Here is a 13265-nt window from a genome sequence, read left to right as displayed (position 1 = left end):
CGCTCCTCCTGCTCGTGATGTCCGCTCGAAGTGTCATCCCGGCTCACTTATCCTACTTCGCAATATACAATCCGTCTCTTGGTCCGACTGATGAGACCTTACGCGACCAGATCCTGTTTTACTACTCGCACGATCTCGAGGTCGAGCGGGAGCAGCCCGCGAAAGGGAAACCTGCAGCAGATGGGAAACGCCATGCAAGCTCCGAGCAGGAGAACCAGCCAAATGGAAACCAGAAGAAGGAAGAGGGGGCAGGAGAGAATCACAGATTGCGGCAGGTCGGGCTAGCACAAGGTATGGTGAACTTTGTAAAGTATGTGGGCAACCATAACTGCCTTGCAACCTCCTTCCATGCTTGTTTCGTGTTTCCGCCTCAAAAGTCCAATTGCTGCTGGAGAGACAGTATGTCCTGACTTTTTGGCATCCTAGGAATTTCTCGCACGGCGTCCCTCTCGAGTCTATGGACACGGAAAAATCTCGAATTGTCCTGAAAGAGGTCGAGCCTCAGTGGTGGATCCTCGCCGCCATTCGCCTAACACAATTGCCTGTTGTCTCAAGAGCACCCTCGGGAAATAAACAACCTTCAAAATCGGGAACGAATATAGGATTGGGTGGCACTGCGTCTAAAGGTGACATCGAATACTCGTCGCGAGAGGTTGCACCGGCACCTCTGCTACTCGCACAGCTCATACAAGGATACCGCGGATTCTTGCTTCACCATGCACCTTCATTGTCTGAGCTCTGGAAAAAGCATGAGAACAATCGAGACCTGTTCTGCAGCCTTTTACATAGGTACTGGACACAGTTCATCTGGAAGTGGGATGTCCTCTTGCACGGCCATCCTGCGACAGACATATATGACGCTGTCAAACTCGCCGGCGGGGGAGAGCTCGGTGTTGGTGTTGGTGAAGAAGAATGGGGGAGTGGTGAAAGAGAAGTCCTAGAGGGATTTGCGGGCCGCACTGAGGGGCTTGTCGATCTTGTCGTTGGGAGATACGGTGTTGCTCCTTCGGACCTCAGTGGTATGGAGAGATCCAGGGATATGAATGCAGCTCATCCCTCACAAGAATCGCAACCTTGGCTGGGCAGTGGCGAGGATCCGAGGGCCGACGATGGAGTCATATTTTCTGGCATCGGTGGCATCTCAAGGCCTTCCCTGGTCACGTTGACCCAGTGGATGGGATCCATCTACATGCACGGCGATGCAGCTTACGGAGTGGGTGAGAACCCGGCGTCTCGACCAAAGCATCGTAGAAAGAGGCGAAAGTTAGACAAAAGCAGACCGCAAGGGCCACCGGACCAGCCGAGACAGCAAGTGCAAGCAGTACATCCCAGAGTGAAGTCCCCAGGAGGCAAACCGCAGGATTTACGCCGTAGGGCGATTGAGAACAATGCAACACCACCCGGGATCCCGCCACCCCTCGTTAGCGCCGTAGAGCGAAGTTTGGACGATGCAATGGCCAAATTGGACGCGAAGGCACTCGACGCAAAAGACGACCGCAGGAGCGAAGGAGATGTGCCGCCGGGCCTTATGGCTTCCGAACAGGCCTCCATGTTCAACACAGAGAAGATGATGAAGTACCTGAGCCTTGGTTATGGCAGCAGTTGGACGCTGAATCCCAAAGGGTTTAACACCGACAAAGCGTCCAAAGTCCAGGACGACCAAGCTCCTGGTCAGGGTACAGACACTGGTCAGACCACAGAAGCTGCGCTTGATCAACTGCAGGAACTTGATCCGACTCCAGAAGTTAGCGACGAGGAAGAATCACCATTCGTCCAGCGGCTCGAGGAGTCCATTGGCAAATTCCTGATTGGTCTCTCTGGAGACCTGGAAAATACAGAATTCGAGGACGGGTCCAACGACGAGAGAGCTGATGACGAGCCCGTCAAGTCAAAATCATCACCACACGCTTCGTCAAACCGGATCTTCCTTCGCACCTTGGTTGTTCAAATGTCGACTTCCAGATTTGCCCGTCTGGATGCCGAAGAACGTCCTTCTTCCTTTTCGCAGGCGAGTAGGAACGAGGGTGATATAGATTCAAGAGAAGGGAAGACAAGTGCGTCAGCATCCATCGACGGCATCCGTCCAATTGTCACTCACGAGAAGGTTCAAGTTGCGGTCTATGTTCACCAACCATTCATCTTCGTCTTCTTGTTTCGGTTGCACACGCCCAATTTGACGATGCCTGGCTTTTACCGTACTATACATCACACTCTAGGCCCATTGCAAAAGAGCCTCTTGAGAAGCACGGATCCGGAACGCTGGAGGGAGCGAATGAGAACGTCATTAGGCCTGGACTCAAGTCCGGTTCTCGAGGATGGTAATAATCCGAGATCCCTGCCTGAGACAAACGATGTCACCGAAATATATGATCTTCTTTTTGATCCCTTGAAATCGACGCTTCGAACTTCAATTCCAAACATACCAGTCCCAGGAAGTCTTGCAGCCGAAGGCCTGCATCGGACCCAACAGCAATTGCGCCCAGTCACAGTCTCGGGCTCATGGTACACGCTTGGAATACCTATAGGATCATCATCGGCAGAGGGCGGCACAAGCTCTTCGGGTTCGACGAGGATCATCAAGAGTGGCTGGACCCGCGTTGAGGCTCTGAATGTTCACACTCATATACTCAATACTTGGACTTCAACTCGCGACAAGAACGCTGGTATTACTCATGCCCAGACAAATAGCGAGGAGTTGGAAAGGACAATCAAAACAGCAAGAGGATGGTGGGTAGTGTGGATGAAAGTTTCGCCTCCGAAGCCACGGGAGGATGATGGCGATGACAATGCAACACGGTCGGCAAGTCAAGACAAAAGCACCGCCCAGCCCAGAGTCCGCGGGGGTGAATTGGAAAGAACCGGGGATCCTACCAAAGAGGCCATTCTCGTGAGAAGATCTTCTTATGAACGCAATTCGACAAGCAGAGATACGTCCCGGTCCAGATCAGAGGCCGGAAGTTCACACCTTTCTGGGAAATGGCTTCTTCGTGATCAACCCCGGACTCGAGAAGTCAGCGGCAGTGGACGAGCAATGTCTGGCATTGTTGGGACGCCTGGAAGCACAAATGCAAAAGGCGTCACCGAGGGCGTGGGAGTTGACGCTAGAAAGTGGGTTGAAGCGTTGATTCGATTGAGTGTTTGATGCGTTATCAATAGTACAGGGATATATATATGCATCTGGCATGCAAGAGCGGTCGACCACCTGGTTGAGGTAAGAATAGTGCGGGACTTCGTCCTCCCAGGCGCGTTGGATTACACACGAAATACTCCACGCAATGGACCGCACAGTGTCTGACCAGAGAAACACCGAAAGGACTCCCCTGGGCCTGGTAGCAACGAATTCCACGACAACCAAACTCTGACTGATATCCCGTATGCGAGGGATCACAGCGAATCCAAAGCTCCTGCTTGTGCAGAGACAAACGGTCTTCTAGATGCGAATTTATAACGTCTTCTCAGAGGTCAGACACTGGGTAGCGACGGTCTTCCCTCCTGCAACTCTCCAGAAATGGATGGCTACGAGTAGTTCCATGAACGGCTGGACAGCAGAGAGAGCTCCCACGATACCAGGAAGGGCCTAGACGCCATCAGCAACCGGGGTTGGCAAATGGAGGCCGCGGAGGCGACACCTCCAACGCTGCTCACTGGACGCTTCGGCTCCTGATAGCGGACGCCACACAGTTCAACCCGGTGGAGTTATGTTTCCGCTTTGCCCCAAGCCGTCCATGGTTGCGAGTGGCAGCAACTCTACCCTCTTTCACTCTGCATACCCCGGGGACGCCGTGGGAGTTCCCGAGCTCCTGGTCATATAGCACCTGGAGACCGCTGTACAGCTGGCGTTTCCTGGTCAGTGGATCGACTCTCTTGCTTTTCAGGGTCACGGTGCATGACTGCCAGGGCGGGCCTTCTATTGTTGATAACCCGCCACGGTCGTCCAGCCTGGATCTTCTCTTTTCTCGATCATCAGCTAGGATATTGCTGTAGTTTCCATGCCTCACCAGCCTCACGGGCCCCCTCAGGCTCCTGATGAGCCAGACTTAGTGCCACCCACCGCTCCGTCACAGTCCTCTGCTGTGATAGGCGAGAACGCGAGCTCTACCAGCGTCCCTGCTCCAAACACCCAGCGCCCAGCCAAGAAAAATGCTTCTATTGCTTGTCAGGCCTGCAAAACCTCGAAACGAAAGGTAAGCCATACAATATCACCGGCCAAGTAAATTCACGAGTCTTGAGATCCTCTGATCGCCAATCGATCTGACCTCTTCATTAGTGTGATCAACGCCAGCCCTGTTCAAATTGCCTAGCAAACAACAGGGTGTGCATTTACGACCCATCACAAGATGGGAGAAGGAAGCAGGTCCGCAAGAGAAGGCTTGAGGAACTCGAGCTACGAAGTCACGCTCTTGACAGGATCCTGATCAGTCTCAAGAACTCTTCGAGTCCAGAGTCACGGCAGCTGCTTGACCTCATCAAGCGAGATGCCCCTCTCGAGGAGATCCTTGAGTTTCTCGACGCTCATCCGGGCCCAGTGGCAAATGAGACGCGGGTGGCTCTGTCTGCTACTCCTCCTCCAGAAAATGGCGGCGGAATCCGTCGCATGCTCGCAATTAGTGAGCTGACTGACGAGCCAACTTTCAGGGTCCCTGCCGCGCCATGGACCACCGTCACAAAAGACGACCTGTTGGTCTCCCATTTAGTCTCGGCCTACCTCAATTGGTACCATTTCTACTACCACAACTTTGACGAGAAGTTGTTTCTCGAGGCCATGGCTGCGCGAGATCTGCAGTCCCCATATTGCTCACCTTTCTTGGTCAATGCAGTCCTGGGAATGGCATGTGTGGGTAGCTTGTCCACACGATGCGTGCGGAAGCACATTTGCTAACTGACGGCGAGCAGTTCTTCTCAGACCACCCTTTGGCCTTTGCTACGCCGGGGGATGTGGGCTCCTGAGGACTGCATTTCTATAACGAGGCTCATCGGCTTTGGACACTCGAGGCCGCTAAACCAACGCTGACCAATATCCAAGGTTTCACTATTATGATAATGACGTAGGTCCAGGGCATGGCAGTTGCGGCGAGACAAGCGTTGATGACCTGGAATAGGGCAGCTTTCACCGGTAAGGACAGGGTGAGCCTTACGTCCCTGAGACAGCTTGAGGTTATGATGCCGCAGCTTCTTCGCCGACATCAGAAATCAGGCAAGAGTCCAACGATATCCAAGGATCTCCAGCGGTCCCTCCAGATTGTGGAGTGGGCGGCACACATATATTCAACGTTAGCATCAAACCCCATCGATTGAGTCCAGGCGTATGATTGACTTGACCATTAGGGGATTCGGTACCGGGTTTCTGGTCGCCCCCATGACGCCAAAACCATCTCTTGAAGCGCCATATGCTTCCGAAGTTTGGCGCAGCCATCTCACATCATGGTCCCCTTACCCCAAGGCTGGAGATGCTCTTCAGCTGCCACTTCAGGCTCTCTACCACTACCTGTGTGAGCTGTACATATTCGCGAGCGACGTGCAGTCTCTGGTCTTCGCCGACTTTGCTGCAATGAATGCGGTGGAAAAACTTCATGCGGCTCGAGATATGGACAGGAAAATATTGGAATGGTATAAGTCGATACCTCGGGAGTTTCAGGCGGAAGACCAAAATTTTATTCTGGCGCCGACCACTATCGATTTATCGTATTGTTACCCATCTTTCCGATCCCCGGTTGACGTTGATGAGCTGACATAAGGTTAGATTGAGTCTTCATCATTTCCGGTTGCTGATGTGGAATTGGACGATACCACCGCCCCTGAGTGCCTCGAAGCCGAAAACAGTGCCTGAACAGGATTCGGCATCAGCGAATGCTTCAGAAACACTAAGCTCGGGTCAAGATGAACTAGATCAGGTCACCCGCGAGGCCAAGGACATGTGTATGCCGATCACGAGAGTCACGACACGGATCATCCAAAGATCAGATGCTATCTTTGGCCCGCGCTTCTTCACTGTTTTGACGCCACAGTCTGGCATCCTCGCAGCGAGTTTCCTGCTGTCTGGAAACCTCGGTTCTGAGGTCGAGGAGGACCTGCTGCTAGAGATCATGCGAGTCCTGGTGAGATGTTCGAGGCAGCGGCAACTGGTCAAAGGTGTCACGCACATGTTACTGAAAACGGCAGAGGACAAGGTCGCTGCTGCCGGGGATGGACCTACACCTCCCGGCGGTGTAAGCCAGTCTCTCCTAGAGAAGCTGACGGTCATTGTGAAGGACATTGCCTGGGAAGGCCAGGAACATCTCACCTTCAGCTCCAAATACCCCAATCACATACTCATCAAGGAGGATCCTGACACGGAGTTGAGCACATTGCTCGAGAAATGGGCAGACATGGGCCTGCAGGACGGGGTGCACGCTGGGACCGCTGAAGCTCCTGGCGACGGCCAAACAACAGACAAGGGTGGAGGAGACGATGTGTGAATGGGTTGACTGTCGATGCTATGCCCTGTACAAAATGATTCAAGGGCCCCATGAAGGACATCAGCTTTTCGGACGCGGAGAAGAAGCATTACAACCGACCAGACAAGCCGAAAAGAAACGAGTGTGGCGTCTTTCAAAAATCCGAGATGGTGGCCTCTTTTCTTTGAAACACAATCGATCTACGAAGCTGTGGCTGCAGCCTTATTCTGTCCCTTTTTACGGATTGTCTGACCACGATCTGGGTGGGGATTGCAATCCCTCGGTAGCGCATCTATCCACCCAGTAAACGATGAATGATTGTCGATGAAATGATGGGACGATCAACCGGGATCTTGCCTGCCGTGGCAATCACGACATCATGATATCATGGTTTCCAAAGCCTAGTCCCTTACAACTTCTTTCCTACACAGCCGAATACTTTTCTGTGCCGCCAACAACAATTAATCCTTCTCACCTTCAGGCGAAGATGGGGTCCAGGTGTGCTGATATTGGTTTAGACTTTATTTTTCCCTAACTGTCCAAACAGTACTTACTTGCTGGACACGTTCTCAAACTACCACCCCCTCCAGAAAGCAATCTGATATTTGGTGGATTATGGAGGAACCAACGCTGTCCGAGAACCGGTCCAAGTTGAAAGATCTCATTGCAGTAGGTGTGAACTCTCCCTTTGGTATCTATGATTCTATGATTCCATGGCTCTGGCACTCTTTTCCGCTTTCCCCCACCGACCTTCCCCTTGAGACTCTCGACTGGGGATGACAGGGAAAACAGAGCCAGAGACCGTCCCCAGCTCGAAACCTACCTACCTACATAGGTACCTAGCCGGACTAGTCAGGCCCATACTCTGACAATCCGCCCCATTTCTCCTCTCCAAAGTGGTGTCCAGCGTGGGAGGAAATCCCAAAATTGCAAATTCATCAACATCATATACCTCATAACCGGTTCACTGACCATGTCATCCTTCGCAAAGTCCATCGCCACCATCCGCGGCGATCTCTCCAACATCACCGCCCCACCATTCGTCCTCGACACCAAATCAGCCGTCGAACTGCCCTCGTTCTGGGCCGAAAGACCTTCGATTTTCGTGGCTCCGGCGGCCGCAGACGACGCCGCCGAGCGCGCCTTGTTGGTGTTGAAATGGTTCATCTCGTCCCTACGGAATCAGCAGTACGCCGGCAGGTCGCCGTCCCAGGGGGTGAAGAAGCCCATCAATGCCTTTCTCGGCGAGCTGTTTCTGGCTAGGTGGGAGGACGACCAAGATCGCGACGGGAACGGGGACGGAGCTGCAGACAGGATCGGCGATACAAGGCTGGTGAGTGAGCAGGTCAGGTATGTTGAGGATAATTCCTTCTCTCCCCCCTCTCGTCTTCCTTCCTCGGCCCTCGTTGCCTCTTGCTGGCCGATTGTTTGCGTCAGCATCTCTCTAAGTCGTTCCTAGTCATCACCCGCCTGTCACTGCGTGTCGAGTGTGGAACGAAAAACACGGCGTCACGGTACGTTTGCTTCTTTGCTCGTTCTTCGCTCCAGCAGTCTGAAACCACGTCAAGAGGTCGTTCAGAAGATACTCACATTCCCTTCTCCTCCCAGGCAGAGGGCTACACATGCCAGGAGATCACCTTCAGCGGCAGCGTCAACATCCAGCAGATCGGGCACGCCACGCTCCATCTCGCGCGGCACAACGAGACGTACCTGATCCCGCTCCCAGACATCAAAGTCAAGGGCATTTTGACCGGCACCCCGTACCCGGAGTTGCAGGGCACGCACCATATCCCCAGCACGAGCGGGTACACTTCGACCATCGACTTCAGCGGCAAAGGTCTCTTCTCCGGCTCGGACAGGAAGCACAGCTTCGAAGCCAGGGTATACCGCGACGACGACGGCCATGATGCTCCTCCTCTATACACCGTCTCAGGCCACTGGGACGCTCAGTTCGTCATCCATGACGCCAGACGAAACCTCGAGATCGAGACATTCGACGTCGCCGCCGCGACGACCACGCCGCTTGTCACCGAGCCCCTAGCGGAGCAGGACCCATGGGAGTCGCGACGCGCATGGCGCGGCGTCCGAGAGGCACTCCAGCGCGGGGACATGCAGGCTGCCGCGGACGCCAAAGCCAAGGTCGAGAACGGGCAGCGCGAGATGCGCAAGACGGACAACAACGGTAAGCATTGGCAGCGCTTGTTCTTCGAGCCCGCGGGCCAGACGGACGAGATCGCCGCGTCGCTGGCGCGGAAAGTCGGACTGACGCTCAGACCCGAGGACACGGTCGCGGCGTGGAGGTTCCGGCGCAGAGAGTGGGAAGAAGGACTGTTCCGGAAGCCATATCATGGGGACCTGATGCCGGATAATTCGCGCGCCAGGCCGACTCAAGGAGGGCGAGGAGATGGTGACGCTGTGGATAAAGTCAACAACAACGACGACGACGATGTTGGTGCTGTGCATCCTCACCTTCGTCCTGTGGCTGGTTCGCAAATCACTCCGTCTATTCCGGCGGGAGAATCCACACCAGCCCACGTCAACGGTCCTCCTACCTCTTCCGCACCTCCTCAACCTCTGGCAGAGACTCCGGCCCTTGAAGCCGAGACGGAGGAGCTGGACAAGAAGAACAACATAGAACAAGACGAGACCGCGCCAGAAAATGCCCAGGTCGAAGACTTTCTCCGGGACAGATATTCGAGCCGGGGGATGCGTTGAAGGAGGAGGAAATACCACCTCGCCGACAAGAGACATTGCATTGAGTAAGGAGATCAATCTACATAGACAGCATACCGCGCTGGCCAACAATTCGAATCAGGAACCCGGCTCGCTTGCTAAGAACGGACAATGAGGAAAAAGGAAATAATGAATTCTTCTACTACTCCTCCTCCCGCTCCTGCCTCTCCTCCTGCACCTTGACAATCTCCCTGCACATTTCCAAGAACCTGGCCCTGTACTCAGGGGCCGCGGTGGTGATGCTCATCGGGCCTTTATCATCAATCATGCGCCATGCATTAATGAGCATCGTCATGGTCATCGCGCGGACCTTGTGCTTGGCCCAGAAGAAATCCAGGATCACGGCGCGGAACAGCCACTTGTCGTCCTGGCTGGGCACACCGGTCCGCCAGGTCGGTGGGTCGTCGAAGGGGTTCTTCTGGCTCTCGCTTGCGGCAGAGGGAGAAGGCTTCGGGATCCGCACCAGCATCAGGCTGTAGTCGACGGCATTGTGCTGCGCGAGGAGTTGCGTGTCCTCTTCGAGGAGGTGGAAGAATTCGTCGGCCTGCTCGCGGCTGAGGACCATCTTGTCGTCGAAGTCGTCGGCCAGTTTGGACTTTGTGGCCTCGGAGGCGAGCTTGCCGCCGGCGATGTCGCGCTCCGGGAAGAAATACGACATGGGCTTCAGGTCGAAGGTCTGCCAGGCGGAATCTTCCTCCTGGCCGTGCAACAGGTTCTCCATCACGAGGTGGTAAGTCGGGGCAATGCCAAAGAGGCCGCCGATGCTCGGATAGCGCCACCCGAGAAAGTCGGTGATGCGGACAAGGAGTGACCTGGGGTGGGATTCCATGTGCGATACATAGGGCTCCAGCAGGTCGTCTCGGAAGAAGGTGTGCTCGAACCGCCGAGGGATGGACTTGATGAGGAATCTGTTGTCCTTCGTGTTGAAGAATGTCTAGATGCCCTTGTTAGAACCACACATTCTGGAGAAGGGTCTCTTTCAACGTACCGAGCCCGAATAGCCCATATCGCCCTTTGGGACGAGTGAGTCCTTGTCGCTGAAGCTAGCCTTGTACTCGTCGTCTGACAGGTTCCATGTCTTGTTCCGTAGTCTCTTGAACAACTCGGGACGAAGTCTGACCAAGAGCAGACCGTACAGGGCGAAGAAGGTCTTGAGAGGGCGCCATAGTCTGAGCCGCTGCTCGGACTTGTCGTCTTGTTGGACGGCGAAGACGATTGAGCGTGAGATCTTCCTGTCCCGACGGCTCTCCATGGCGTGACGATTAAGCTTTTTTTGCACGCCGGAAGAAGTGAATGATATGGAAGAGTCTGGCTCTCGCTGGATCCCAAGATTTTCAGGGAAAGATTGGCCTCAAAATCGTAGTGACGTCAGTGCTAGGGATAGAGTGCCTACGAGGCTGGACTAGTCCCTATTAGGCGACGCAAGGCTGACGGGGATGGACTACGGTTGGTCTGAGGCGCAGGCTCATCCATGATTCGACGGAACTACTGACACTCAACTGACAGACGGCCAGATGGGGCGAAGCAGTGACTGTGATTGTCTATCTCAGTTAGGTTGGTTCCCTGCAAGGCTGACATTTGCCCTGCCAATGCTCACTCCCCCTCCCTTCATCTGGATAGCCGGGGTACCTGGAGCCGGATCTCAGTTCTCCCCTAGACCTCGGTTCTTCGCTCTCCCTGCAACCCCACACCGCGCGAGCAAGGCTCCCCCATCAAATAGGTGGGAGCAGTACCGAGAAACAGGCAAGATGGAGGATGCTCTACCCAGGCAAAAATTCTATCATACATAGTACTATGTATTGACTGTGGCCGGCGTTTGAGGATTTACCGATCTCTGGATAGAATTCTATTCGTTGGCATTTGGTGGAACAAAACTCACCCTCCCCGGCTGGCATCAAGATCATGGCTAGAATATATCGCAATCCCGAGACACCCACTCTCGACGTCCCGAAGCTGGACCTCTTGACATTACTGTTTGGTATCGTTCTGCCTTTTCGCTCATTGATGCAAAACGGTACTGACTTTATTCAATCCAGAAACCGAACACTGTGCGGCCCAGGACGACACCGTTTTACATCAGGAAGCAGCGAACCCGTCCAACAAGATCACCAAAAAGGACCTTCTGAACCTCACTCAAAGGATCGCCCATGGTCTACGGCATCACTATGGCGTCGGTGCCACTGGTCCGAACAAGGATGTCATCACCGTCATCAGCTATGGCCAGCCCATGGTGCCAGCGGCATTTTATGGCACCATCGCCGCTGGAGGAGTGTACTCCGCCGCCAGTCCTTCTTCCACGGTAGCGGATCTGGCTCGACAGGTCAATGTCGGCACCAGTCGCCTCATTATCTGTGGGTCGGAGCACAAAGACGTGGCGACCCAAGCGGCGAAACAATGCAATCTCCCGTTGGAAAGGGTTCTGGTCCTGGAATCCAGTCCTTCGTGGAGCTTGACAAGCATAGATGGCCGGATCAATGCCCTCTCCGACCAGACGCTGAAGTGGGAGCGCATCACAGATCCTACGGCGTTGAAGAAGAGTCTAATCGTAATCCTATGGTCCTCTGGCACAACGGGACTCCCCAAAGGTGTTATGATCTCTCACGAAAACCTCGTGCAAGAGATCTTTGTGACATCCATGGCTGGAAGAGAGTGGGCGGCGAAGCAGATCGAAGCCGGCAAGGAGCTCAAGCCGTACCGGACGCTTGCCCACCTCCCCATCAGCCACATTGCCGGTCTGTTCGGATATCTCGCCGCACCCTTCTTTGCTGGAGGGTTGGTGGTCTGGATGCGCAAGTACGAGTGGAGTCTACTGTTGAAGTACATGAAAGAATACGAAATCACCGCCTTCTACACCGTCCCCTCCATATATCTCCGGATATCCAAGTCCCCTGACGTCAAGGACCACTTCAAGTCCCTCGACGCCGCCACAACTGGAGCGGCCCCGATGGACGGGGACTTGCAGACTGCTGCAAACTCCAAACTTGGCCAAGGAGAGACCTTCATCGGCCAGACATGGGGATTGAGTGAGACGACAGGTGCAGTGACCATGATGCCCAGGGGACAGAGTGATACGACCGGTAGCATTTCTCCGATCCTTCCCAATGTCGAAATCAGGTGAGAGCGGTGTTCAGTGTTTGACTGTATAGTAAGTTGCTCACCGCTGGTGCAGGATGGTCGATGAGAACTACAACGACGTTGAGCCAGGGCAGGAAGGCGAAATGCTCGTTCGGAGTCCGCTCGTCACTCAAGGCTATTTCAACAACCCTCAAGCCACGAAGGAGGCGTTCCACGACGGCTGGTTTTGCACCGGCGACATTGGAGTCCTGCGGAACGGCAAGTTTTATATCGTCGACAGGAAGAAGGTTCGTCAATTCCAATAATCTGACAGAATACGTATATGGTACATAGTACTATGTATTTTGCTAACAGCAATGTTTCCTCAGGAGCTCCTCAAATACAAAGGTCTGCAAGTAGCGCCCGCCGAGATCGAGAACCTGCTCTTCACCCATCCCAAGATCCAGGAAGCCGCCGTCGTGGGCGTCAACATGCCAGAAGATCCCGGCACAGACCTCCCACGGGCGTATGTGGTTGCCGACCCGGCCGAGATCAGCGAGGAGGAAATCAAGGACTTTGTCAAGCAGCGCCTGGCGCCGTACAAGCAGCTGCGGGGGGGCGTTGTCTTTGTGAAGGAACTGCCCAAGAACGCGATCGGGAAGTATCTGCGGAGGGAGCTGCGAGACCGCGCGAAGAGGGAGTTGGGTTTGGTCAAACCGTCCAAATTGTGAGGACGGGTACATACATACTACTAAGTACATACATATAAGTACTATGTATAGTAGTATATATGTATATGTATGGTGGAGGACGAGATAGATACTATGTACTAAGTACATAGTACGCGCGACCGGGAAATAATCTGATTCTGGAAAGAATCATGCCACTGGCAAAAGTATATGCATACATACTATAGTATACATAGTACTATGTATGTAAGTACTATGTAATCCTCCCATAAACCAAACGCCAAATCGAACCTACTAAATCGAACCTGCCAAATCGAACCTGCCAAATCGAACCTGCCAAATCGAACCTGCCAAA

At 54.0% G+C, this 13265-nt stretch overlaps 5 protein-coding genes across 5 annotated transcripts; 4 read left to right on the top strand and 1 right to left on the bottom strand.

Moving 5' to 3' along the window:
* Nucleotides 1–17: 17 nt before the first annotated feature.
* On the top strand, nt 18–3142 carry Z520_08698 (uncharacterized protein; the record flags this gene model as incomplete). The annotated part of the gene is made up of 2 exons (XM_016779194.1): nt 18–310; nt 427–3142. 2 exons carry the CDS (start codon nt 18–20, stop codon nt 3140–3142), a joined length of 3009 nt encoding a protein of 1002 aa, XP_016629701.1.
* Nucleotides 3143–3989: 847 nt separating this feature from the next.
* Nucleotides 3990–6455, top strand: Z520_08697 (uncharacterized protein; the record flags this gene model as incomplete). Its single annotated transcript, XM_016779193.1, has 7 exons — nt 3990–4184; nt 4268–4834; nt 4894–4935; nt 4993–5045; nt 5100–5270; nt 5326–5682; nt 5741–6455. The coding sequence occupies 7 exons, from the start codon at nt 3990–3992 to the stop codon at nt 6453–6455; spliced, it is 2100 nt and encodes a 699-aa protein (XP_016629700.1).
* A 952-nt stretch (nt 6456–7407) lies between these two features.
* Nucleotides 7408–9149, top strand: Z520_08696 (uncharacterized protein; the record flags this gene model as incomplete). Its single annotated transcript, XM_016779192.1, has 3 exons — nt 7408–7784; nt 7894–7948; nt 8043–9149. The coding sequence occupies 3 exons, from the start codon at nt 7408–7410 to the stop codon at nt 9147–9149; spliced, it is 1539 nt and encodes a 512-aa protein (XP_016629699.1).
* Nucleotides 9150–9309: 160 nt separating this feature from the next.
* On the bottom strand, nt 9310–10419 carry Z520_08695 (uncharacterized protein; the record flags this gene model as incomplete). Its single annotated transcript, XM_016779191.1, has 2 exons — nt 9310–10101; nt 10156–10419. The coding sequence occupies 2 exons, from the start codon at nt 10417–10419 to the stop codon at nt 9310–9312; spliced, it is 1056 nt and encodes a 351-aa protein (XP_016629698.1).
* A 650-nt stretch (nt 10420–11069) lies between these two features.
* On the top strand, nt 11070–12952 carry Z520_08694 (uncharacterized protein; the record flags this gene model as incomplete). Its single annotated transcript, XM_016779190.1, has 4 exons — nt 11070–11145; nt 11204–12281; nt 12337–12529; nt 12611–12952. The coding sequence occupies 4 exons, from the start codon at nt 11070–11072 to the stop codon at nt 12950–12952; spliced, it is 1689 nt and encodes a 562-aa protein (XP_016629697.1).
* Nucleotides 12953–13265: the final 313 nt, after the last annotated feature.

The sequence above is a fragment of the Fonsecaea multimorphosa genome (genome assembly GCF_000836435.1).
Source record: "Fonsecaea multimorphosa CBS 102226 unplaced genomic scaffold supercont1.20, whole genome shotgun sequence".
Classification (NCBI taxonomy): domain Eukaryota; kingdom Fungi; phylum Ascomycota; class Eurotiomycetes; order Chaetothyriales; family Herpotrichiellaceae; genus Fonsecaea; species Fonsecaea multimorphosa.
This window is presented reverse-complemented; position numbering and strand designations above follow the sequence as displayed.